The sequence below is a fragment of the Cervus canadensis genome, chromosome 22 (genome assembly GCF_019320065.1).
Source record: "Cervus canadensis isolate Bull #8, Minnesota chromosome 22, ASM1932006v1, whole genome shotgun sequence".
NCBI classification, from domain to species: Eukaryota; Metazoa; Chordata; class Mammalia; order Artiodactyla; family Cervidae; genus Cervus; species Cervus canadensis.
In genome coordinates, this window is record NC_057407.1 from 32630041 (window position 1) to 32652128 (window position 22088).

Here is a 22088-nt window from a genome sequence, read left to right on the forward strand (position 1 = left end):
GCTCAAAATTGCAATTTGCCTCTTTGCTGCAGAGACAAAACAATAGAAGGAAATAGTTTTTAAAATGCACAAAATAATGGATAACAGAAAGCTTAGATCTGAGAAAACAGAAAGTCAAAATTATCAAGCATTTGCTCTATTTATTGAGTTAATGTCTTTGGATAAACTCTAAGTAGTGAATTCACATAATATGTCTTTACTTGGTATTTATTTATAGATACCTACCACATCATGAACAGATTTTAAATTTAATATTTAAAAAGTGACCCAAGATTGGTTAACAGAATATCATACTCACAAGCTGGCTTTTTATCTAAATTTTATATAAATGCAAAAAGAGTACCAATATTCAGTATATAAAGAACTGTATGCAATCAATACTCTTTAGAAAATTGGTCAGAGACAAATTCTTCTCCATATTGTAATTGTAAAGATTACCAATTCTGTAAGTTATACTCTATATGTAATTTATCATATATTAATCCAATTCTCCTTTACTAACTTTTATAGTTTTTTAACATACCTAGAAAATCAAGTGTTCCTTTAAAACTTTTTAAACAACGTTTTAATATTTTGTAAATGAATACTGCTTTTACTGCTTTCTCTATAAGAAAGCAGTGTCATAAGTGTAAAACATCTAAGTTACTGAAAGCAATCAATACAATTTGTACATAGTGCCAAATTACAACTCAAAATTTTAAACCTTTGACACACTAATCTCACTTCCTTTAGCTATACTTCCACTTTCTGAGTATATCTACCCGCTTCCAAGTAACTGTAAAATTTCGAGGTTGTTTCTATGAAAGTTGACATTGTGAATAATAATACTGCTGAAGTATATTTCCTTTCATTTTTCTCCTTTAACAACAGAATTCAAATTTAAAATTTTTTTAAATGAAGGAAACAGCGCAAGAAAAAAAATTACTTTCATATCTGTGTCAATCTTCTCCAAAGACTATTTAAAACAGTAAAAATTTAAAATAATTATTCTTTTTTGCTCAATACTAGGTTAGTAGCAAAGAAAATCTTTTAGAAAATAAAACTGAGGCATCAGGGAACAACCTGCTTAAAAAAAAAGTTTATTTTAAAAGTTGAAGGTGTAAGTATCATTTAAATATTTTAAGAATGTTTAAAATTTACCATAAGGGCTCAGAAGTCTACTCCAATATAAACATGTCTTCAAGTAACATATGTTTTACCTGACACTGCATTTGACCTCATTCTACACAAATTTTCTCCTCTTAGAAAAGAAAAATGACAGGCCACATTTTTTTCTACTTTCCTTAAGTATCAAAAAGAACTTGTTCATCTAGAAAATAGGTCATCTTCTCAGGAGACAGATACTTAAATTTTGGGAGGTGAGAGGTGAAAACTTCTGTAACCTACTTTCAAGTGATGTAGTCAATCTATCAATAAATGGAAAATGCATATACATGTATATATAGATAGAATAAGTACAATTAAAGATACAATAAAATGGTGCATATGTGGGTATTCATCGTACCATTCTTTCAACTGTTTAGGTACTGGAGAAATTTTATAATAAAAAGAAATAAAGTAATAAGATGAAAAAGCAAAAAAAAAATTAATCATTGTACATATATTACTTCATTTAAAGCAATCTTTGTCTTTATTCCTCTACTGTTCCAGAAAATGAAGCAAAACAAACAAAATGAAACATATTTTACGAGTTGCTTTTGTATGGTGGATATAGGAGAATCTTTCCCTTTTTTGTTCTGTTCCAAGCTACAAATTTTCAAAGTTTAAAAAATTAAAATTCTATCTTTATTTTTATTCCCTTAAATAAGTTATTTGGTAGAAGAAAAACTGTATTGTTTTTAAGATTAGACATGAAAATACTGAAATTCTGTAAAATCTATATTCTTTCTTTATACTAAAGTTTACAAGATTTAAACATTTTGGAGAAAATGTCATACACTCACTACTATTCTCAAGTTCTGGGTTGTTATATTCATAGCACTAAACTAGATCTGTTATAGTAAGTGACACTATATTTGTGATGAAAGTAAAATAGGCAAAAATTAGGAAGCAAAACAAGACTCCATTTATCAGAAAAGTAGTATTTTGTTTCTGGGAAAAAAAGATTTGTACAGTATTGTTTAACATTTAAAAATTATTTAACATATGACTCAAGCATAGTTCTAACTTCAACTTAGAAAATACAGTTTATTATTACCTCCTAGGCAGCCAATGAATGAAAGGAGGATCAAATGCTTCCATGACAACAACATCTTTAACTTCCAAAAGCAAGAGTAACTCTTGTCCAGTTTTTGATGAATAGATGCTTAGTCTTCGGGTAAATCCTTTTATCTGTAAAATATATATACAAAGAAGTCAGACTTTAAAAAAATGAATTGCTTTAAAATGTAGATTTTCTTCTCATAAAACTGTACCATTCACAACACCCAAAATCCCCAAATGAAATGAATCCTTTTGGTGCAAATAAAGATGTATAGTATGTAGATACTTAAAAAACTCTTTATGTAACTGATAGGCATACGGAGGAAGCTTCACAAAATTAGAAATGTCCAACAAAACTAAAACATTAAATATTAAAACTTTGCTAGATAGTAATCATAACAAATAAAATACGGCCTTGAAATTAAAATTTTTCTCATTTTCTTTCATGATAATAATTTTGGTTAGACTAAATGAGTCAAATCAGCAGATATCTTGAAGCACTGCTTTTCATAGTCTCTTAATCCTTCATAAGACATATAAATTATAAATAACATTGTCAACGTTCATCCTAAGCCTTTTTTTCAGGAACAACTGTAGAAAGCCCTCAATTACATAAGCTTCATAAAAGAGATAAAAATGCTAACAATGAAAATTGTTCAGTCAGATAATCTTGCAAATGGAACTACCTTATTTTTTGCTTTCTTGAATTTTCATAAACTTGAATGTGCTGGCTGAGAGTAGATAATTATGTGAATATCCTGTGTCATTTTTGGTGGCTATCTGAAACTACCTCAACTGCATGGTTAATGATCAAGTAGGCTAGATGCACACACGCATAAAATCAGAAAATCACTTTTTGATTGCTGAAACTCAAATGGTTCCACACAGGAGAATTAACGACTTTAATGTCAGTCATTTTAGCAGAGAATGTGTATAACTTTCAGTCAGCAGCTGCTATGGATTGGGCTAAAAGGAGAGCAATCTCAGTAGTGCTTAACTACAGGATCTTGCCATGACATGTGATGTATTCAGTTAGAATTAAGTGTGTCCCAAATGACAGTTTCAAGAGTAAAAACATGATATCTTGCAACTTACATACTTAAAACAAGTTATTAAATCAGTTACTGCTATATGATGTTGCTCTTGTTCATTACAATACAATTCCTGGGGGAGGCAGAGGGAGTAAGAGGTAAAACTGCAACCAGAATTCTGGGATTTAGGCATAACTGTGACTCGGCCTATGGGAATCTGAGATAGATGGAAATACAATTGAGAACTACTCCTCTAAGAACTGCAGGTTGACAACTTACACCATCATGGGATCTGTGACCATTTTTCACTATTAAGGCTCCCCTTAACGCAAACACTGCAAAACGAATTCAAGTGCAAGCAGTTTAGATGAGAGGTGAACAATAAAATCAGTCAGGACATGGAAAAGTGAAAGAGAAAGGAAGACAGACAGTAAAGGGTAAGATGTGAGAGCTAAGCAGAGGTTATTCCTTCTGGGAAAACTCTGAAGTCCAGCTTGTGTAGAACATATGCCTCAGAGTAAGGACAGAGGTACCCTTGAGTTGTCCAGTTATTCTTGCCAAGGGGCAAGGGAGCTGAGGTACTTATACGCCAACTCCCAGGAGTCACTGTTTGGAGGCTGTTTTCAGGGAGTATTAATGACCCAGCACTTCTAGCCTCTCAAAGGGGTGGTAAATGGCTCTAGAAGAAAACAAAACAAAACAAAACAAAAAGAAAAGCCATTAGGTCCAATCAAAAAAGGCATTAGGTGGCAACCGGAAGTGATGTGTGTACTTAAGTGAAAAAGGAAAGAGAATATGAATGAGTCACATGTGGTGTCTGTCACACTGTGCATATGAAGCGGAGATGTTTTGAAGCTATTTTCAATAGCATTCAGTTCCAAGAGACTTATGCCCAAAATCATGAAATGATTTAAGTACAGAAGGAAGGACACATATTCTACCTCATTCAATCATTGCTTCTCAAAGCTTTCCAGTGGTTGATTTCCCCCACCTGGAACAAAGGGTTTCAGTTACCTAGCCTGCCTTTCTTTTTTCTGCTCAATCAGTAAGATATTCAAAAAAATTTTTTTAAATATATTATTTACTTATTTGACTGTGCTGGGTCTTAGTTGTGACTTGCGAGATCTTTAGTTCTGAAATGTGGGATCTAGTTCCCTGACCAGGGATTGAACCCAGGCTTCCTGCATTGGGAGCACAGAGTCTTAGCCACTGGACCACCAGGGAAGTCCCTATATTTATTTTCAGCCATTAACATGAATAATAACTTAAATGATTCTACATTACACTTAAATATGACAGCCTTGCACGAGTCCCGTGGACTGCAAGGAGATGAAATCAGTCAATCCTAAAGGAAATCAATGCTGAATATTCATTGGAAGGGCTGATGCTGAAACTAAAGCTCCAATACTTGGCACACCTAATGTGAAGAGCTGACTCATCAGCAAAGACTGTGATGCTGGGAAAGACTGAAGGCAGGAGAAGGGGATGACAGAGGACAAGATGGTTGGACGGCCTCACTGATTCAATGGACCTACGTTTGGGCAAGCTCCAAGAGACGGTGATGGACAGGGAAGCCTGGTATGCTACAGTCAACGGGGTTGCAAAGAGCTGGACACAACTGAATGACTGAACAACCACCACCATGTATGTGAGGATACTATAGTGTATGTGTCACTCTTCTCACACTTGCTGTGCTATACAAATATATACCCAGTAGAAAACTGAAAAAAAATAACATTTCAAATAAATACAATGACAGTTATTCATAAAAGGCATTGGAAACATTAAATGCAATAATATGATACATGAAATGTCAAATATTCATAAAAAGCTAGGAAGCAGTTGCAAGGAATATTAAAGTCTGGGGACAACAGTTAAGTCTCAAACACAGGAAACCCTTGAGGAGTCTAACAATGATTGAAATAATACTTCCTTCTTTGAGAAGTTAAAGCTATCCAGCTTATACATTAAATGTACTTAAAAAAGAATTTGTTAATAACAAAATAGTAGACTTAAAAAGAACAGATTGTTGGAATTTTCAAGAAAAAAACAAGGATAAATTTTAGCAGAAGATCCTGTGGAAACATTATCACAGTCATTAAAATGCATCCAAATAAATATGAGGCTTTGCTCTATGGTCTACAGAGAGCAAAATATATGCTCTACATGCTAATACGGCAATGGGAAAACAAAATATTATAAATGCTTATAAATGGGATAAAGAGAAAATTACTAGACTGAAGTGTCTCTGAAGGTAGGACCACAGCTTATCCACCACTGACTGTTCCAATGCTCCCAACACCCTGTACATTATTGTAGGCTTTTAAGTAATTTTTCTTGCTGAGCTTTAAGGAAAATGAATAAATCAGCTCTGAAGATTAAATCATTTCACTGGACACCAAGTGAGTGAGAAGCATTTCTACTGGAAAGAAAAGATAAATAACAGCATGGGATACAGCCACCACTACTTAAAAATTTATTTCAGAAAATTGTTCAAGCAGGCATTAAGAATATGGCCACTTTAAAAAAAAAAATGTTATCTACTCAACAATGCATCCCACAAGTAACATGCATACCAGTTGCATTTGCAAAATATAAACATGCTCAAAGAAGTTCTAAAGTCTTTTTGAGAATTCATCCATTCAATAAATATTTACCTCCTATTAGGTGTTGAAATTTTAATAGTGGAGGAAGGTGGAGATGGGACCGTCAGTTAACTAATGACCCCTGCCCTCCTGGATTATACAAACTAATGGGAGTGACATATGATTCAATTACTTACAAAGTTTATTTGTAAACTGAACACTGTGAAAGATACTGTGAAAGGTACAATGTAAAGAGACAGGAGTTTCTAATGAAAACGTCAGTGAGAATAACCTTCATCAGGAAGGTCAGGGGAAGCTCCTCTGAAGAAGTGAAGGGAAATGGAAGAAAAGAAAATATGATATGATATAATCAGATTGTGTATGTATTGCAACGTGAAGACAGAAAGAAATTTTCCAGATATACACAAAGACTTAGTATGGCCTTCAGTTGGTAAGCAGGCTGGTGAGTAGCCATTGTCTGGACCCTTTCCCATCAACTATCACCTTGCCTCCCAGGCTGGACCAGGACCCCAGCCCACAAACCGAGATGCATGACCTAAAAATCTAATGACTGGCTCAGCAGAGAGCTTCCAGAATCCTGCTTTAGTTCGTTTCTCTCCCAACTGGTCAGTGCCCATGCCCTATTGCTGGTTAAACGCTCTGGCAATCAACTCTCCTTGTAAGGGATAGAATATGCAAAGGCCCTGGGGCTTCAGTGTTCATGACTTGTAAGAACAGAAAGAAGACTGATGAGATGGAATGCAGATGGCCAAGTTCACTGTGGGGTGAGACAGCAGATATATAATAAGGGTCAAGCTTCTGTGTCTGGCTAAGAATATTAGTATCAAGATAAAGCTCTTAGAATACAATATACAATTTTAACCAGAGTTAACATGATCAGATTTATAGTGAACATTTGAATCAGACATATTATAATCTGTATCAGGCTTAAAAGGGTAAAAATATAACATATTTTGCAAGACACCAATTTCATTCTTGCAAATTCATAGAAATCAGAAACTAGACCACACTAACCAAACTATCTAAGAGAAGAAATAAATATATTCCATTATTCTTATATATGCTCACATACATACATAGGCACACACTGTATAAAGTTTGAGGATAAAAAGAAACCTCATTCAAGAATATTATTTTAAAAATTATGTTGCTCATTTTTAATCATTGCTAAAGTGGGGCACTGACTTTATAAATAATGAAGGTAATTAATACAATCATGACCTGACTTGTCAGTGCTGCCAAGTATTGTCACAGAGAGAAGGGTCATACTAAAGCTCATTTCCCTTCTGAAATCACCACGCCAAAATAAACACAAAGGAAGCTAATAAAGCAAGACAAATACAAATCAAAATGTCATCTGCTACAATAAAAACATTCTACCAGTCACAGAAATGTTTTAAATCAAGGAAAAAAATAAATACCCTTTAGAATTTTCTCTGTTAACAGACATTTGCATCTGGCGGCTAAAGCTTAATATATTCATAACACGTTTCTCATGGTGGTCTTTAAAAAGCCCCCCACATTCATACATATTAACAATGGCACTATCTATTCTTAATCTCAGCTGAGTTAAAAATACTAGACCTTGGACTTAAAAACAAAAAATGCCCTAAATAGTTGTTCCTGAATGCTCTAAAGGAAGAGACCATTTGTGACTTTTGTCATACACTTTACAAAATTGCTACTAAGCTTGTGGATCATGAAATACTGATATATATTTGATAATATTAAATGCATACACACACTTTGAATGCAGTCTTAACAAATGCTCAGTTAAGTTTCTCCATGTAGTGGAAAGTTTTGGTGTGAGAATTACTTGACTCCATTTCTATCAGAGTAATAGATACCTAACGATTACTCTCCTTTTCAAAGAGACAAACCCAATAGCAATTTTGTTGAGAAACATTGCTTAACACATTTCTCACATCTAAAAAAAATCACCTCCAACTCTGATGTTCGAGAAACAAAAATCTATTCAAGAATATACATTATTTCCAACCCATAACAAAAGCCCCCACAAAAAGCCTTGAGCAGATTACAGATGTTTAGCAGATCAAAATGTTTAATCATTAACTACATAAAAGTCTGATGAATATGGTGTTTTATTTTGAGTCTTATAGAGAAATTACTTCACCATTGTGGTATGCAACATACTACCACAGTAGTGAGCTAATAAATGAGTTTACCACTTGAGAAGATTGCATATCATGCCAGTTCAGAAATCAGGCTTCATACACCACTTGGTTTTCATTCATACTCATTCATTCATTCATGATCTCTACATCTTCCAAAAATGTAGTTGATCCACTCTGCATGCTCAACCTCTTTCCTGCTAAAATTGAACAAGCAGAGGATGAAATTTACATGAACACTGAGCTCCAAGTCCAAGATTCTTGACAATTCCACATACATCCTCACTATAATTTCTAAGTGTGCAGCAGCTAAGAAGTGGGGGGAATATAATGAGCCCAGCTTGATATTATCTTCACACCAACAGTTCTGTGCTTACAGAAGTACAATCAGCAAATAAGGCAAATGACAACTGCAAGCCCCCTCCTGTTCTTAAGAACACTTACAGCCCTTTATCATCCTTCCCCTGACCCTCAACAATTTCAACACCTTCCATCATAGTTAGAGAGACTACAGCTTTTCTCTCCAACTAGACTACAATCTGCAAAAAACAGTGATTCATTACTTTCTATAGGTTAAGGTACCTTTTGAGAAATAAATCAAATCTATGGACCCACTTACCTCTCTATTCCAAATACAGATAGACTGACATAAGATAACTTTTGTTTCGTACACAATTTGTTTTATTACACTGGTATTTTTTTCTTTTACATTGATGTTACACGTCTGTTGTGTTGTGTATACCTTTACATGTTTATATTTATTACATAGAGGTGGGGTGTGTATGTGTGTGAGTTGTGTACATGTGCACATGTGTGTGTATGTTTTTTGCAGATTTATTTCTTCTTTCTTTTTTCATGCAGAAATCAATGAAAAATAAATCAAAATGGAGATTAATATAAAACATGAATGTTGGAAAGAAAAAAAATGTTAAAAAAATAAATGCTCTTGAAAAGGCACTGTTGAAAAGCTTGACAAGCTGAAATCATGAAAGTCTTTGGGATGGAGAGGCATCTTATCTCTCACATTCAGTTAATTTTTTTGTTTGATCTTTTAGCAATCAGTGTACACAGGCAGTAGCGAATCAGAGCTCTTTTTGTGCACATTGCAGTAGATTAATCAGCTATATAAAAATACTACTGGAACACTCTGAGACACCTCATGTTGATTTCAGAGCCTCTTTTTACTTTGTCCTCAACTCAAAGAGGTCTTCTCTGGCAACTCAGGAGATCTCTCTATCCTTAACTCAAAGAAGTTTCATTGATATCACCTCAGGAAAAAACAAATACAATTCCATTTTTCAGTTGGTTGCAGTAATTTCATCCAAGTGCAAGCTAAAGAGGACACAGCTACCAAATCATGCCAAGCTATTTTCTGCTTCAAAATATTAGACACAGTGTTGATACTCCTATGTATACTTGACAGAGGGTTTACTTCAATTTTTGGCTTCACTATAAGTCTCAAAATAATGTGGCCATTTCCATGGCACAATGTTTTACAAACATCTCTCCAATCAGGGGTGGCATGCAGTAACGATCCTTGAAGACTGTTGTGTTATGGAGCAAGTCCAAGTTTCAATAAAGTTACAGCATCTTCTAATGGAATCTTCATCCCTGAAAAAGACTGGCACGCTCATGTTCTTCCAAGGTAATCGGAGTGAAGGTGTTCGTGTGGGGAATTTTTTTTAATTTAATGCAAACTAGTACAGCCACTATGGAGAACAGTGTGGAGATTCCTTAAAAAACTGGAAATAGAACTGCCATATGATCCAGCAATCCCACTCCTGGGCATACACACCAAGGAAACCAGATCTGAAAGAGACACGTGCACCCCAATGTTCATCGCAGCACTGTTTATAATAGCCAGGACATGGAAGCAACCTAGATGCCCATCAGCAGATGAATGGATAAGGAAGCTGTGGTACATATACACCATGGAATATTACTCAGCCATTAAAAAGAATTCATTTGAATCAGTTCTAATAAGATGGATGAAACTGGAGCCCATGATACAGAGTGAAGTAAGCCAGAAAGATAAAGACCAATACAGTATACTAACACATATATATGGAATTTTAAAAGATGGTAATGATAACCCTATATGCAAAACAGAAAAAGAGACACAGATGTACAGAACAGGCTTTTGAACTCTGTGGGAGAAGGCGAGGGTGGGATGTTCTGAGAGAATAGCATTGAAACAAGTATACTATCAAGGGTGAAACAGATCACCAGCCCAGATTGGATGCATGAGACCAGTGCTCAGGGATGGTGCACTGGGAAGACCCAGAGGGATGGGATGGGGAGGGAGGCAGGAGGGGGGATCGGGATGGGGAACACATGTAAATCCATGGCTGATTCATGTCAGTGTATGGCAAAAACCACTACAATATTGTAAAGTAATTAGCCTCCAACTAATAAAAATAAATGAAAAAATAAATAAATAAATTTAATTCTTCCAGTGAAAGGAACCTTGCTCTAAGAAAGGGTCTTAGACTTCTGGGTCCTACCCCATTTAATGGTAACAGGAAAACCAAATAACAAGCAAATTCTGTGGTATATACTTATCCTTGACATTTTCCAAATTAAACGAGAAATAAAATGAACAAAGACAAGTTTCTGTAATTATAAATACTGCATGAGTTTTCTTCACTTCTTACTGGATGGGAAATTACTGCAGACCTCATGACGTGGCGATGAGGAGCAACGGATCCTTCTTAAGTCTACCCGACAACATTCATTGCTACTATATATTTATTTAGAATTTAAAAATAGCTTAATAATCACATGATACAAATGCTTTTCTACAGGTTTCCAAGTATCAGAAAGGAAAATGAATTGTGATAGAATAATCACTGTGTTTTATTGTTTGCAACTTGCCAGATATTTTTTTATACGTGAACTCTTCATCCTCACAACAATCCATGAGGCTCATTCTATTACTACCCCCATTTTTCAGGTAAAGAAAGAAAGACAAACATGGGTTAAGACATTTATCCAAGATAAATGAAGACAGACCCTTTGTATGTTCAATTTTTTCACACAATATGTAGCAAATGGAATATTTAAGCAATCTGATTGATAGGGAAACATAAAGTATAACTTAACCTTTTACATACCTTTAAAAGTTTCTATTAATATGGTTGGAAGTTGAAACTAGTGTGATAACTGATAATACTTTAAATTTCATTTAATTTCATTCAGTTCAGTTCAGTCGCTCAGTCGTGTCCAACTCTTTGCGACCCCATGAACCGCAGCACACCAGGCCTCCCTGTCCATCACCAACTCCACACAAACCCATGTCCATTGAGTTGGTGATGCCGTCCAACCATCTCAACCTCTGTTGTCCCCTTCTCCTGCCCTCAATCTTTCCCAGCATCAGGGTCTTTTCAAGTGAGTCAGCTCTTCTCATCAGGTGGCCAAAGTATTGGAGTTTCAGGTTCAATATCAGTCCTACCAATGAACACCCAGGGCTGTCAATTTCATTACATTTTAACAAATTAAACTTCTTTTATAAAGGGAAAGCACTGGACAATTTAAATGAATAATCCTTCTGCTTGATTTCAAGCATATACACTGCAATCACATATCATCCCTATTGTAGCAAAGAATCAAAAAGAATGCAGCAACTCTATTTAGGATTAAACCAAGAAATCTCAAAGACACACGAAGCCACAAACAGAAGATTCTACACAAAGTGTGATAAGTACCATGCCTTTTTTATGGAGACAAATATATATACCTATATACATTTAAAAGCACAAAGAAGAGTTCGAAAGAATATTGTCGCTGGGGAGGAGAACTGTACACTTCAGAGCAGAAAACAGACAAAATCCTTTTCTCTCTACATTCTACATATATTTTAAATTTTACACAATGTCCACATATTGATTTCTCTTTTGAACAGAGGAAAAAATCCTCCTTTCACATCACAATTGGTTCCAAAATATGTAAATAATTTTTCTGTGGGGACTGAGGAGAAAGGGGTCAAGAGGCTGCAAGGGGCTTAAAAAGTACTTTCTGGCCCAGATGAAGCAGTACTCAGCGGGCAGTCCAATTCTGGCATGGCCATTCTATTTTTTTTATCTTGTAATTTTGAATGGAGAATAATCTTGGGGAAAAAACTCACATTCACTGAGTGCTTTTATAGCATGTCAAGTACAGGCACAGACAGAATATTTTAAAATAAATCATCCTCTTTGACCTCCAGGTACTCACAGTCTCAAGAAACAAACTGACCCAGAAATATTTTAACACAAACTTCTAGACCAGAGGAGAGAGGCTTGTAACAGGATGTTAATGGGAAGTTTCTTCTCCAGTTGCCAAGACACAGCAGGTGTTATACCCTAAAGGTAAGGGGGGTGCTGGAACACAAGGAGGAACACATTTTCAAAGGAAATACCGCAAAACCATCTGTCTGCCTTGGAGACCCTCGCTCACATCAGAGGTGTTTGGAGGCTGAGTGGAGGATTTGAAAAAAAGCTCCTTTGGAGAGAAATTGTGTGAGTTCTACTGATTCAGGGGGAACGGGAGGGTATTCCTCTAAACCTGCTGAGGGGGGACATGCTCTAAGGAGACCACAGCGAGCTGCCTTTTGAGGGATGCAGGGGCAGAGTGCCACACTAAGGAAAAAGACTAGGTTAAGCAGAAGATTGCAATTATGAAGAGAGGGTCCTCAGAGACATTAAGGGCACAGAGCGCATGGTGTGTGACACACACCCCACACCTGGGAGTGCCCAGGGGGACACAACTGTCAATCATCCAGAGCAAGAGAACCACTGTGGGAGGCGGGAGGAGCATGGGAAAGCCTTCAGAGGGAAGGCAGGGCATCTAAGGAAAGAACCGCTAAAAGAAAAACCAGTTCTACGTTCTTGGTTAGTCCTTGATAGTGATCCTAACTCAGGACAATGCAATCAATCAGGTTAAACTGTGCAGTCCCCCTTCTCTTCTTTTGCAACACAGTAAGCAGAAGGAGAAACAAGTTAGGGGCAGAAGGTGTAGACACATTAGGTGAGAAAAGAGGCTAAAACATTCTTTCTCGAATTGCAGACTTCCCCTCTCCAGCAGTGAAGCACTGGGGAGGGAGATTTGTTTTATCTTTAAGGGAAGTTCTAAGTTGTAATGATTATACAGGACAGAACATTTTTTTTTTAATTGAAATGATGTCAGATACCTAAAGCATCATCAAGATGGAGTGGACAGGGCTGCTTGGGTTTTATTCTGGGGCAAGCCAGGAACTAAGAAAAGAAGCCCACAGAGAGAATCTAAGAGCACAAAGAGAGACAACAAAGTTGTCTGAGGGTCACAGCTCATGAGCTGTATTTCTTTAGGTACAGCTGTAGATAAGAAGTAGGAATGGTGGTTAGAAAATAGGAAGACTTCACAGTATTGGTGGCATCTGAGGTAATTCTCAAAAGAAGAGTGAGGGCTTATCTAGGAGGAAAGGAAGGAGATGAGTACACGGAAGTGAACAGCATTGGCAAAATCTAACACCATAGATTAGACTCATGGGTGTGAGAGAAATGGCTGATGGAAAATCCAGAGAGCACTGGGCTGAGACAGTAGGATGAAGAAGTGCAGTGTTTAGGACATGGGCAGAAGAAGATCAAATTCTTGAGGATGACAGAAAAGGAACATGCCTAGAGGTCCAATGCAACTCAAGCGTGCCTGGGTTTGGAAAGCTAAGGGTGCGTGCAGAGCGTTTTGTTTTCCAAGGGGCTGATGGACATCACAGAAAGAAATAGGTCACTTGGGGCTAGGAGTAGAACAGACATGACTGAAAATAGGCAGGGAGGTTCTTTCCAGGATGATGAAAGTATTTTAAAACTGGTTTGTAGAAATGACTGCACAACTCTGTAAATTTACTAAAATCACTGAGTTGCACAATAATATGAGTGCAATTTATGGCATGTGAATTTTACCTCAATAAAGCTATTTTTTTTTAAAAGCAGAAATAAAAAGAGAATGAGAGCAAGAAAAAACTAGAAGGAGAGACACAGGTGGGAAAGAGAAAGAGAAGCTATAAATTAAGGTCTCCTAATGCCTCTGGTGATGTCATTGTGCCCAGTTTCAGCAGAGTCCTGGGGGAACATCAGCCTCACTGTGGTGGGCAGAAGTGTGAAGAGAGGGTGAGGGAGTGGAAATAGCTGGAATCAGCTGCTCTTTCAATAATTCAGAATGAGAGAGATGGGACTGCGGTTGGAGATGGCCGGAGGGTCGGTCGATAGAGCGTCAATGAAGGATATTTTTAAGTTGAAAAATTCTTGAGCATATTTATAGACTGAGGAGAAGAATTTAAACTACAGAAATGAAAGGTATAATTTACTAGAGGAGAGACTCTTCTGAAGTGAACTTGCATGGCAATGACTCTGCCTCAGCCAAAATCACATGAGCAAGATTCAAAGTAGATGCTGAAAAGGAAAGAGCAATGATTCACCACCATTCAGTGACCAAAAGGTGAACTTCTGGAGTAGAGACCCTTTCTGGAGCATTTCAGGCTCATCTCTGTGGTTTCTTTTATCAGTGTCTCCAGAGGGTGCAGAGCATGCCTCAGACTAAACATTCTAAGTGAACAGTCTCAAAGCACTGAGGTTCACTGAGGCACACTAGTACCCAAACATGATATTAATACAGATCCTGACCCAGGGATCCAACTCGGGTCTCCTGCATTGCAGGAGGATTCTTTACAGTCTCAGCCACCAGGGAAGCCCCTTCACTTTCCAGAGATTCCCTTCATTCCTCAACGACCCAAACCACAACTCCAGCACAAGTTCTAGGTAGGTGAAACAGTAAACCCTTAACGTATGTCAGGTAAGACTCTGGGTGGTTCATAAATATAAACTCATGTAATATCACAAAGGGGCTGTCACCCATCCCCATTTTACAGATGAGGGAATTAAGCAAAGTGCCCAGTTTCACACATGTGATCCTTCCTGAATCTGGTATCTCTAAGTGAATCCCTAGTAGTGATGATTCTGCCTGATGGATCCCTCATTTACCTAAAACACAGGCAGAATGTGGTTCTCTGAAGTTTTGTTTCCCTGCTCAAAGCTCAGTTAAGACATATATACAAGGTGGGCACAGGCTCTAGGGCAGTGGTTCTCAACCAGGAGTGACTGTGCCCCCGGCAGGGGACATCATTGGTCCCCGTGTGAGGAGGTTTTCAGTTGTCACCGCTGGGAAGGGAAAGGATGGGCATGTACCAGCTGCCTGGGTCGGGGGTGGGGGAAGGGTGCACTACAATTCTAAGGTACACAGCAAAGTCCCTACAACAAAGAATTATCCACCCTGGAATGTCAATCGTCGCAAAATCAGAAACCTAACTTTACAGCAATCTGGCAGCAGAAGAGTTTAAAACCAGCATCTGTTCAGCCTGGCTACTTACTGTTCACAAAACTTTACAGAATAAAGGTTACACTTCAACCTACACAGTCCTGCTCTCATATAACCATAAGCCTTGTGGGAAAACAGAATAAAAGATCTTGAAGGCCCTCCTACTTTGTCAAAAGATCTTTCTGTTACGAAAAAATCCCAATCACATACAAAGTAAAGCGAATAGGATAATAAACTCCCATAAACTCACCACCAATTTCAAACAAATATCAATAACCTGCCATTCTTGTTTCTTCTCTAGCTCCACTCACCCTACCCCCACCTGATTATTACTTTTTATTTAAGGTATAATTTGCATACATTAAAACCACTGTGTAATTTTTTAATATGGAATTACTTTATTGTAAAATAAAACAAAGACCTTTCTAATGTAAATGAAACACATATACAGAGGCAAATTTATGTCTTCATAAATTACTGGACCACAAAACCTCCTGTATTTGCCCTCATTTTAAAAGCATCTGCCCTCCTCATTCTCTCCAGCAGAAATGGATTCCACATCTATCTTCTAAGTCAGTGCTTTGCAAACTTCAGGTTGTATCCCATTTGGAGGACTAGGCACAGGGCTTTTAAAACATCTGTGTGTTTGCTATAGGGGCAAATGAGAGAATAGAAAAGAATAGAAATGATCAAAATGTACTAAATTTAAATAAGGACTGGAACTGGTTTGTATAAGGACACTATGGAAGGATGACATATTAAGCATTAAACTCTGAAATAACTAGTATTTCTTACTATGAATGGTGGTCAAAACAAGTTTAAAAACATGACAGGCAGAATTACCTGTGGTTAAACACGGTATATGTATATATGTGTGTGTACATAGATGTGTGACATAAATATATCTGTATATACATACTCTGCTGTATAACCTCAGGCAAGTTACCTGTTACTTAAACCTCTTTTCTTTTTGAATTTTGTAGCTGGAAAATGGTAGTGGCAAATATTCACATAATTGGTTTACTGTAAAAATTAAATATGATTATGATTATATGATGAACCAACTCTTTGGTATGCAAGGCATGATAGTTACTGCTAGTACTTCAAAGATATTAAATATAATTGACACCTTCACTGAAATCAAAGACTTAAAGTACTAACTCAAACATAGGTCTCTAACTCATTTTAAAGAGACATTAACACCTCATGGACTGCTTACATCTTTTTTTTTAAACACTTGTTTTGCTTAACTGTGTTTTTTAAAATTGCTTTATCAGAACGAAAGGAGTGATTTTGACACCTTTTGGAAATGCTAATCGTGGCTATGAATAGTTATCTGCTTAGCATTCACACCTATTAGTGGCTGTATTTGGGTGTGTAAAACATCCACTCTATCAACACTGAAGTGTAAATCTAAACTGAAGCAAACTGTGATAGAAGCTTGAATTTACATCCATAGTATCATTTTCAGCTGAGGAGACAAAGGAAAAGCATCCTGGAACCCCCTCCTCCACCGCAACAAACCTCTAGTTGTTATCAAACAAATAAATAATGATTCACATGAAGCCCATAAACCACAAACTTACTGCCTATATGGAATAATCTGGAATGTACACACATGTCATAAGGAGGGGTGGAGCCGGAGAACAAGAATGCATGTGCTCATCTAACTCAGCCTCAGGGGCTATCTACTGGTGCAAAGAGAACCCTGGACAGAGCTTTCGATAAAATCTCCTAGTTTTCAAATATTAGCAAGCAACTATTTAAAACCATCACGTCAAAACATTTGCGTTGACCAAACAAAATATGTCTGCAATTTAGATACAATCCATCTTGAAACCTCCAACCAAAATGCACGCTCCTGATTAAAATTCTGAAAAGCATAATTGATCACTCTATTGCTTCCAGAGAAATATACAACACTGCATACTAAAAACACTGTAATATTTTTTTTCTAACCAGGAATACATTTTTTTTTTATTTGTTTTGTATTTCCACTGGGCAAAGTATCACAATGAAGAGGTTACATCTCCCCAACTTTCCAGAGCAGGAGATCTCTGTTATGTAGAAACTCTCCTGTTTTCTTCACTGAGATGGTTCTCATTCACCCACTAATGACCTTAGGCCTAAGAACCAAAACTTTGCAAGAAAAGTTCAGAGTGTCCCAAAGACTGTGCCCTCAATGGAGATTTCCTCAGCTGTGTGTACCCAGGCTACCTCTGTCACAAGGAGACTCCTTTTTCTACCCAGATGCTCCACATAGATACTAACATTTCTATGTACGCCACACAGGAAATCTTAGGAAAGCATTTGTAACCACTGGCAGGAAAAGTTTGAAGATCTTAAAGAAGACTATGAGCTGCAGCTAAGAGCTGATATAGTTTAGTTCACACAACAGTCATCACTGTGGTTTCATTTCCCCACATGGTTTGATTTAGGAGATGGAAGTGAATCTACCAAAAGGCTACATGCAGATCTGTAGGTAAAGGTACAATTCTGAATACCAGCACTGCTTCTTCAGCACCGAGAATTCTGCCTGGAGGAATACATTTATAACACATATGCTTCTAGGAACGGACTTCTGAGATTTCTGGTTTGTTCACAGCACAGATGCTTACTTCCTGTTCTCTCACTGTTCAGTCTCTCTATCTGACTCTTGTGACCCATGGATTGCAGCACCCCAGGTTTTCCTGTCCTTCACTATCTCCCAGAGTTTGCTCAAGCTCATGTCCATTGAGTCGATGATGCCATACAACAATCCATCTCATCTCATCCAACCATCTCTGTTGCCCCCTTCTTCTGCCCTCAATTCTCCCAGCATCAGGGTCTTTTCCAATGAATAGGCTCTTCGCATCAGGTGGCCAAAGTATTGGAGCTTCAACTTCAACATTAATCCTTCCAATGAGTATTCAGCACCGATTTCCTTTAGGATTGACTGGTTCTCTAGATCCTCCAGATAAAGCTGTGTTATGTGGACATTTGAGGACACATTTCATTTGGTAGATCCTGAACAAATTCTGTTCACTGAATCCTCACACTTCAAAATAACAAGTGATAGTTTTCAAGAACACATACACAATTTTTTTAATATCCGCATGTCAGGATATTAAAGAACAGGCAGACATTATAAGTTAGTGAAAATGTCAGGTGGGGATGGCATGGAGTTGCTGAAAGGCTAGCCAATAAAAGGGACAGTTGCTTATCAGTTTTAGAAAATAGCTGTTAATCTTTTTGTTTTTTCATGTTGGTGATTCCTTTTCTTTTTTTTTTTTTTTGAACATGGGGCTGTCCTAACAGAACTGTATATATGATGTGGCCTCTAGGCCAGGAATCTGAGGCCTCTGGATACAGTTACAGGGAAGAAAAAAAAAATTGAACAATAACAAAAATCCTCTTAAGAGAGACATTCTTCACACAGAGATGAGCTCTGTTGTACATACTGTCTGCCTAGCCATTTCTGTGCACATCCCCGCTGCATGCTCAAAAACCTACCGCAGTGCTTGGTCCACAGAAGACACTAAAAACAATATGTGAGGAATTAATGAACGTCAGATTTAGGGCAGTAGCTGCCACACTTGGCTACATATCTGACCATCTGGGGGAGCTGTGTGGAAACGCTGATTCCCCTGGTCCCACTGCTCCAGAACTTCCAGGCACCAGGCCCAGAACTGCTTGTTTGTTTGTTTCTTTTTAACTTCCCAAAGTAATTCTGCCGCAGGGTCATCCATGCATACAGGAACCACCGCCTAGGACTCAGCGAGCCTCCAAATTCTAGCTCTAGTGTCAGAGACAAGACTGAAAGGTATCTTCAGTTCTGGGGCTGTTGTTAATATTCTTAACTTGCTTTGTTTCCCCTGAATCTCCCCCCTTTTGCTAGCTCTGTGATTCTTTATCACAAGGAAGGAGGAGGCAGGAGAGAAAGTTAAAGTTGTCCTCCCAACAAACTGTTTCCAAAAGCACAAGCTGTTCCCAAGAAAATATTGAGAAGATTCAACGAAAGGATAGAAATACATGAATACCTTCCAGCTAAGGAGGTCTGAAAGTCCACAGGAGGGTGACTGGACTCAAGAGAGGAACAGTTACCCAGAGCTCTCAGGGAGATGAACTGGGAAAAGATTCTAAGAAACGGGAGCTGAGACAGGCAGCCTGACCAGAAGAGACAGTGGAGAGAGACAACCTCAATGGATAAGTTACCCGTGACCCATCCTTCCAGCCTTGCTCATTCTCAGTTCACACGGGCTTTGTGATGACTCTGGCAAATGTAAGAGGATACCTGGAGAGGCAGAATGGAGTATGCCATTAAAAAGGAAAAAAAGCAAACAGTGAAGTTGAGTTACAAAAATATAGGAAGTAGAGTTCTTTGCGGCATGTGAACCTGGGGTGCAGGGGTAGGGAGAGTCAAGATTTCAACCCCTGAAGTGAAGAAGTGAAGTGAAGTCACTCAATTGTGTCCAACTCTTTGCGACCCCATGAACTGTAGCCCACCAGGCTCCTCCATCCATGGGATTTTCTAGGCAAGAGTACTGGAGTGGGCTGCCATTTCCCTCTCCAGGGATCAAACCCGGGTCTCCCGCATTGTGGGCAGACGCTTTACCGTTTGAGCCACCAGGGAATCCCTATCAACCCCTAACACCTGTCTAAAATAGCCTTTTTATATAAACTCAGGGGTGATGCTTAGTTGAAAGAATTTTGCACAGATTAATTAGTAACTGTGAAACAATTTGACTGGTACAGTAAGAATGTTCCTTATTTTCGTTACGTAATCTACTAATTCTGCAGCTGGAAAGCAAAGTGATTAAGGTTTTAACACAAGCTACAAAAGCCGAGAAGGCTGAACTTCAGTGAAAGTTCTCTCCCCATGTATTCCTCCTGAGCCCAATTATCTGTAGGGTCAGACATTTATAATTTTATTTAGCAAAACTGGTGCTCTGAAACACGGTTTCAAGGAACAACAAGAAAGATTCTGGTGTATCATAATAAAAACCTTTCTGTTTTATTTTCATTTGGGGGATGCTCTATTATATTGGAGCACATGTATTTGAATAGATAATGTTTACTGTCATTTGGACATTTTGAGAACTTATATATTTTATGATATAAAGGATACAAAGGATGTGTGAATACTCAGCTCCTTGGTAGATGGTATTTTTTTTGTGAGAGGAGCTTCCCTGGGGCAGGAATGGTGGAAACAAATCAAAAACAAAGCTGCTGGCTCTACAGGGACTGGTTACTAAAAGACTGGAAATGGAAATGGCTAAAGATTTGCAGCCACAACCCAGACTCTCCAAGCCAGGTTCAAGGTTGCTATTGAATTCAGGTGTCCACAGGACAGCCATGGCAATTATATGTAGTTGCTGTCCATTCTGACAGGGAAATACCACACCCTTCCTAATATTCTGACTATCACTCTTACTATATTAAAAAATAATTTAGTGGATTTTTTCACATTATATGGGAGTTTATAAATGATCTTTTCCTAATGTTTTAAAAAGAAAGCTGCCCGATAATTTCAATGTGCACCAAGATATTAGGCCGGCCAAAAAGTTAGTTTGGGTTTTTCCTAAGATATTCTGGAAAATCCTGAATGAATATTTTGGTGAACCCAACGTTTTCCTCTCAGTACAGCATCTCCCATGGACATGGGCCTGACATAGAAGAAACACTACCAAGCACAGGATGAACGCTAACAGTGAGATCCAACTATTTAATGTGCCCTTTGGGGCAGGATTGTCAATTTGAAACTGCAGAATCCAATTTATTGTATTAATATTTAATATTGAATAGTGGTGCTGAGAAATGTTTTTATGTATTAATTGGCAAATACTGACAGTGATTCCTGTCACTTAATGATTACCATGTGCCTGGCACTGAGCTTATTTAACCCTCCCAGTAGCCCTCTCAGGGAAGGGCTTTGACTATTCCCATTTAGAGAGGAAAAACTAAGGCTTAAGAGAGTAAAGTAATATATCCATCACCACACAGCTACAGAAAAGTGGTTTGGAGTCCACTCCAGTGGAATTTTAAGACTGAGCTACTAAATTTCCACTTCCTGAAACAGCCATGTGTCTCTTTAAAACATCTGTTCCTTCTGGGATAGAATGACAACAAAATCATAATTTAAGACATCATCCTCCAGGCAGTCGCTGCACAGATATTTCCACTGTGAAATTCTGGTGCTGCTTTTTTGTTAGGTAATGGCTACCACTTCTTTATATTTTTCTATTTGAGTTCACTGACATGTTTGTACTTTCCTGGCCCTTTGTGACTCTGAGGAGGGGATGGGGGTGGTGGGTGAACTAAGATGGGAAAGAAGTAGGAATAAAGGAACATGTCAATACGATGCAAAGCCCCTCACCACAGTCTAAACATCAAGGCTTTACTCCCCACTTCCACAGTGTATTTGTTCAGAAAATAGGCTCCATTTTGCTTTAAGAGGTGACAGAATAATGACCTGGCAGAGAGCCTTCTAGAACCACACTATACATAAAATCCAGACCGGCATGACCTGTCACACCAGCATGTTCTATTAGCGAAGCTCATCTTCTACAAGGTTACCACTCTAGGGGACGAAGTTTCTAAGAACTAGGGAAGTGCATGGCTAGCAAAACACTTCTCTCGCAGAGATCTGGCAGCCATCCATGCTCCAAGAAGTAGATACCTGAAATAGAAAGCCAGCTTTCTGAACATGGTAATTCCTCTCTGGTTTCTATTTCTGTTCATATTTAGATTCCCCTCATTGGTTATTCAATAAAAGGGATGGGGGAATGGGGAAAGCTATGGATAAATAAACA

At 37.8% G+C, this 22088-nt stretch overlaps 1 protein-coding gene across 1 annotated transcript in view; it reads right to left on the minus strand.

The window, feature by feature from the left end:
- The window catches only part of CNTN3 (contactin 3), a 395354-nt gene that overhangs the window by 293956 nt on the left and 79310 nt on the right, over positions 1 to 22088 (minus strand). Inside the window, exons 2-3 of the mRNA XM_043443181.1 lie at positions 3767 to 3912; positions 2198 to 2331 (exon numbers count right to left, since the gene is read on the minus strand). Coding sequence (XP_043299116.1) covers positions 2198 to 2252 — 55 coding nt within the window. The 5' untranslated portion in view covers positions 2253 to 2331; positions 3767 to 3912. The remainder of the gene's footprint in view (positions 1 to 2197; positions 2332 to 3766; positions 3913 to 22088) is intronic.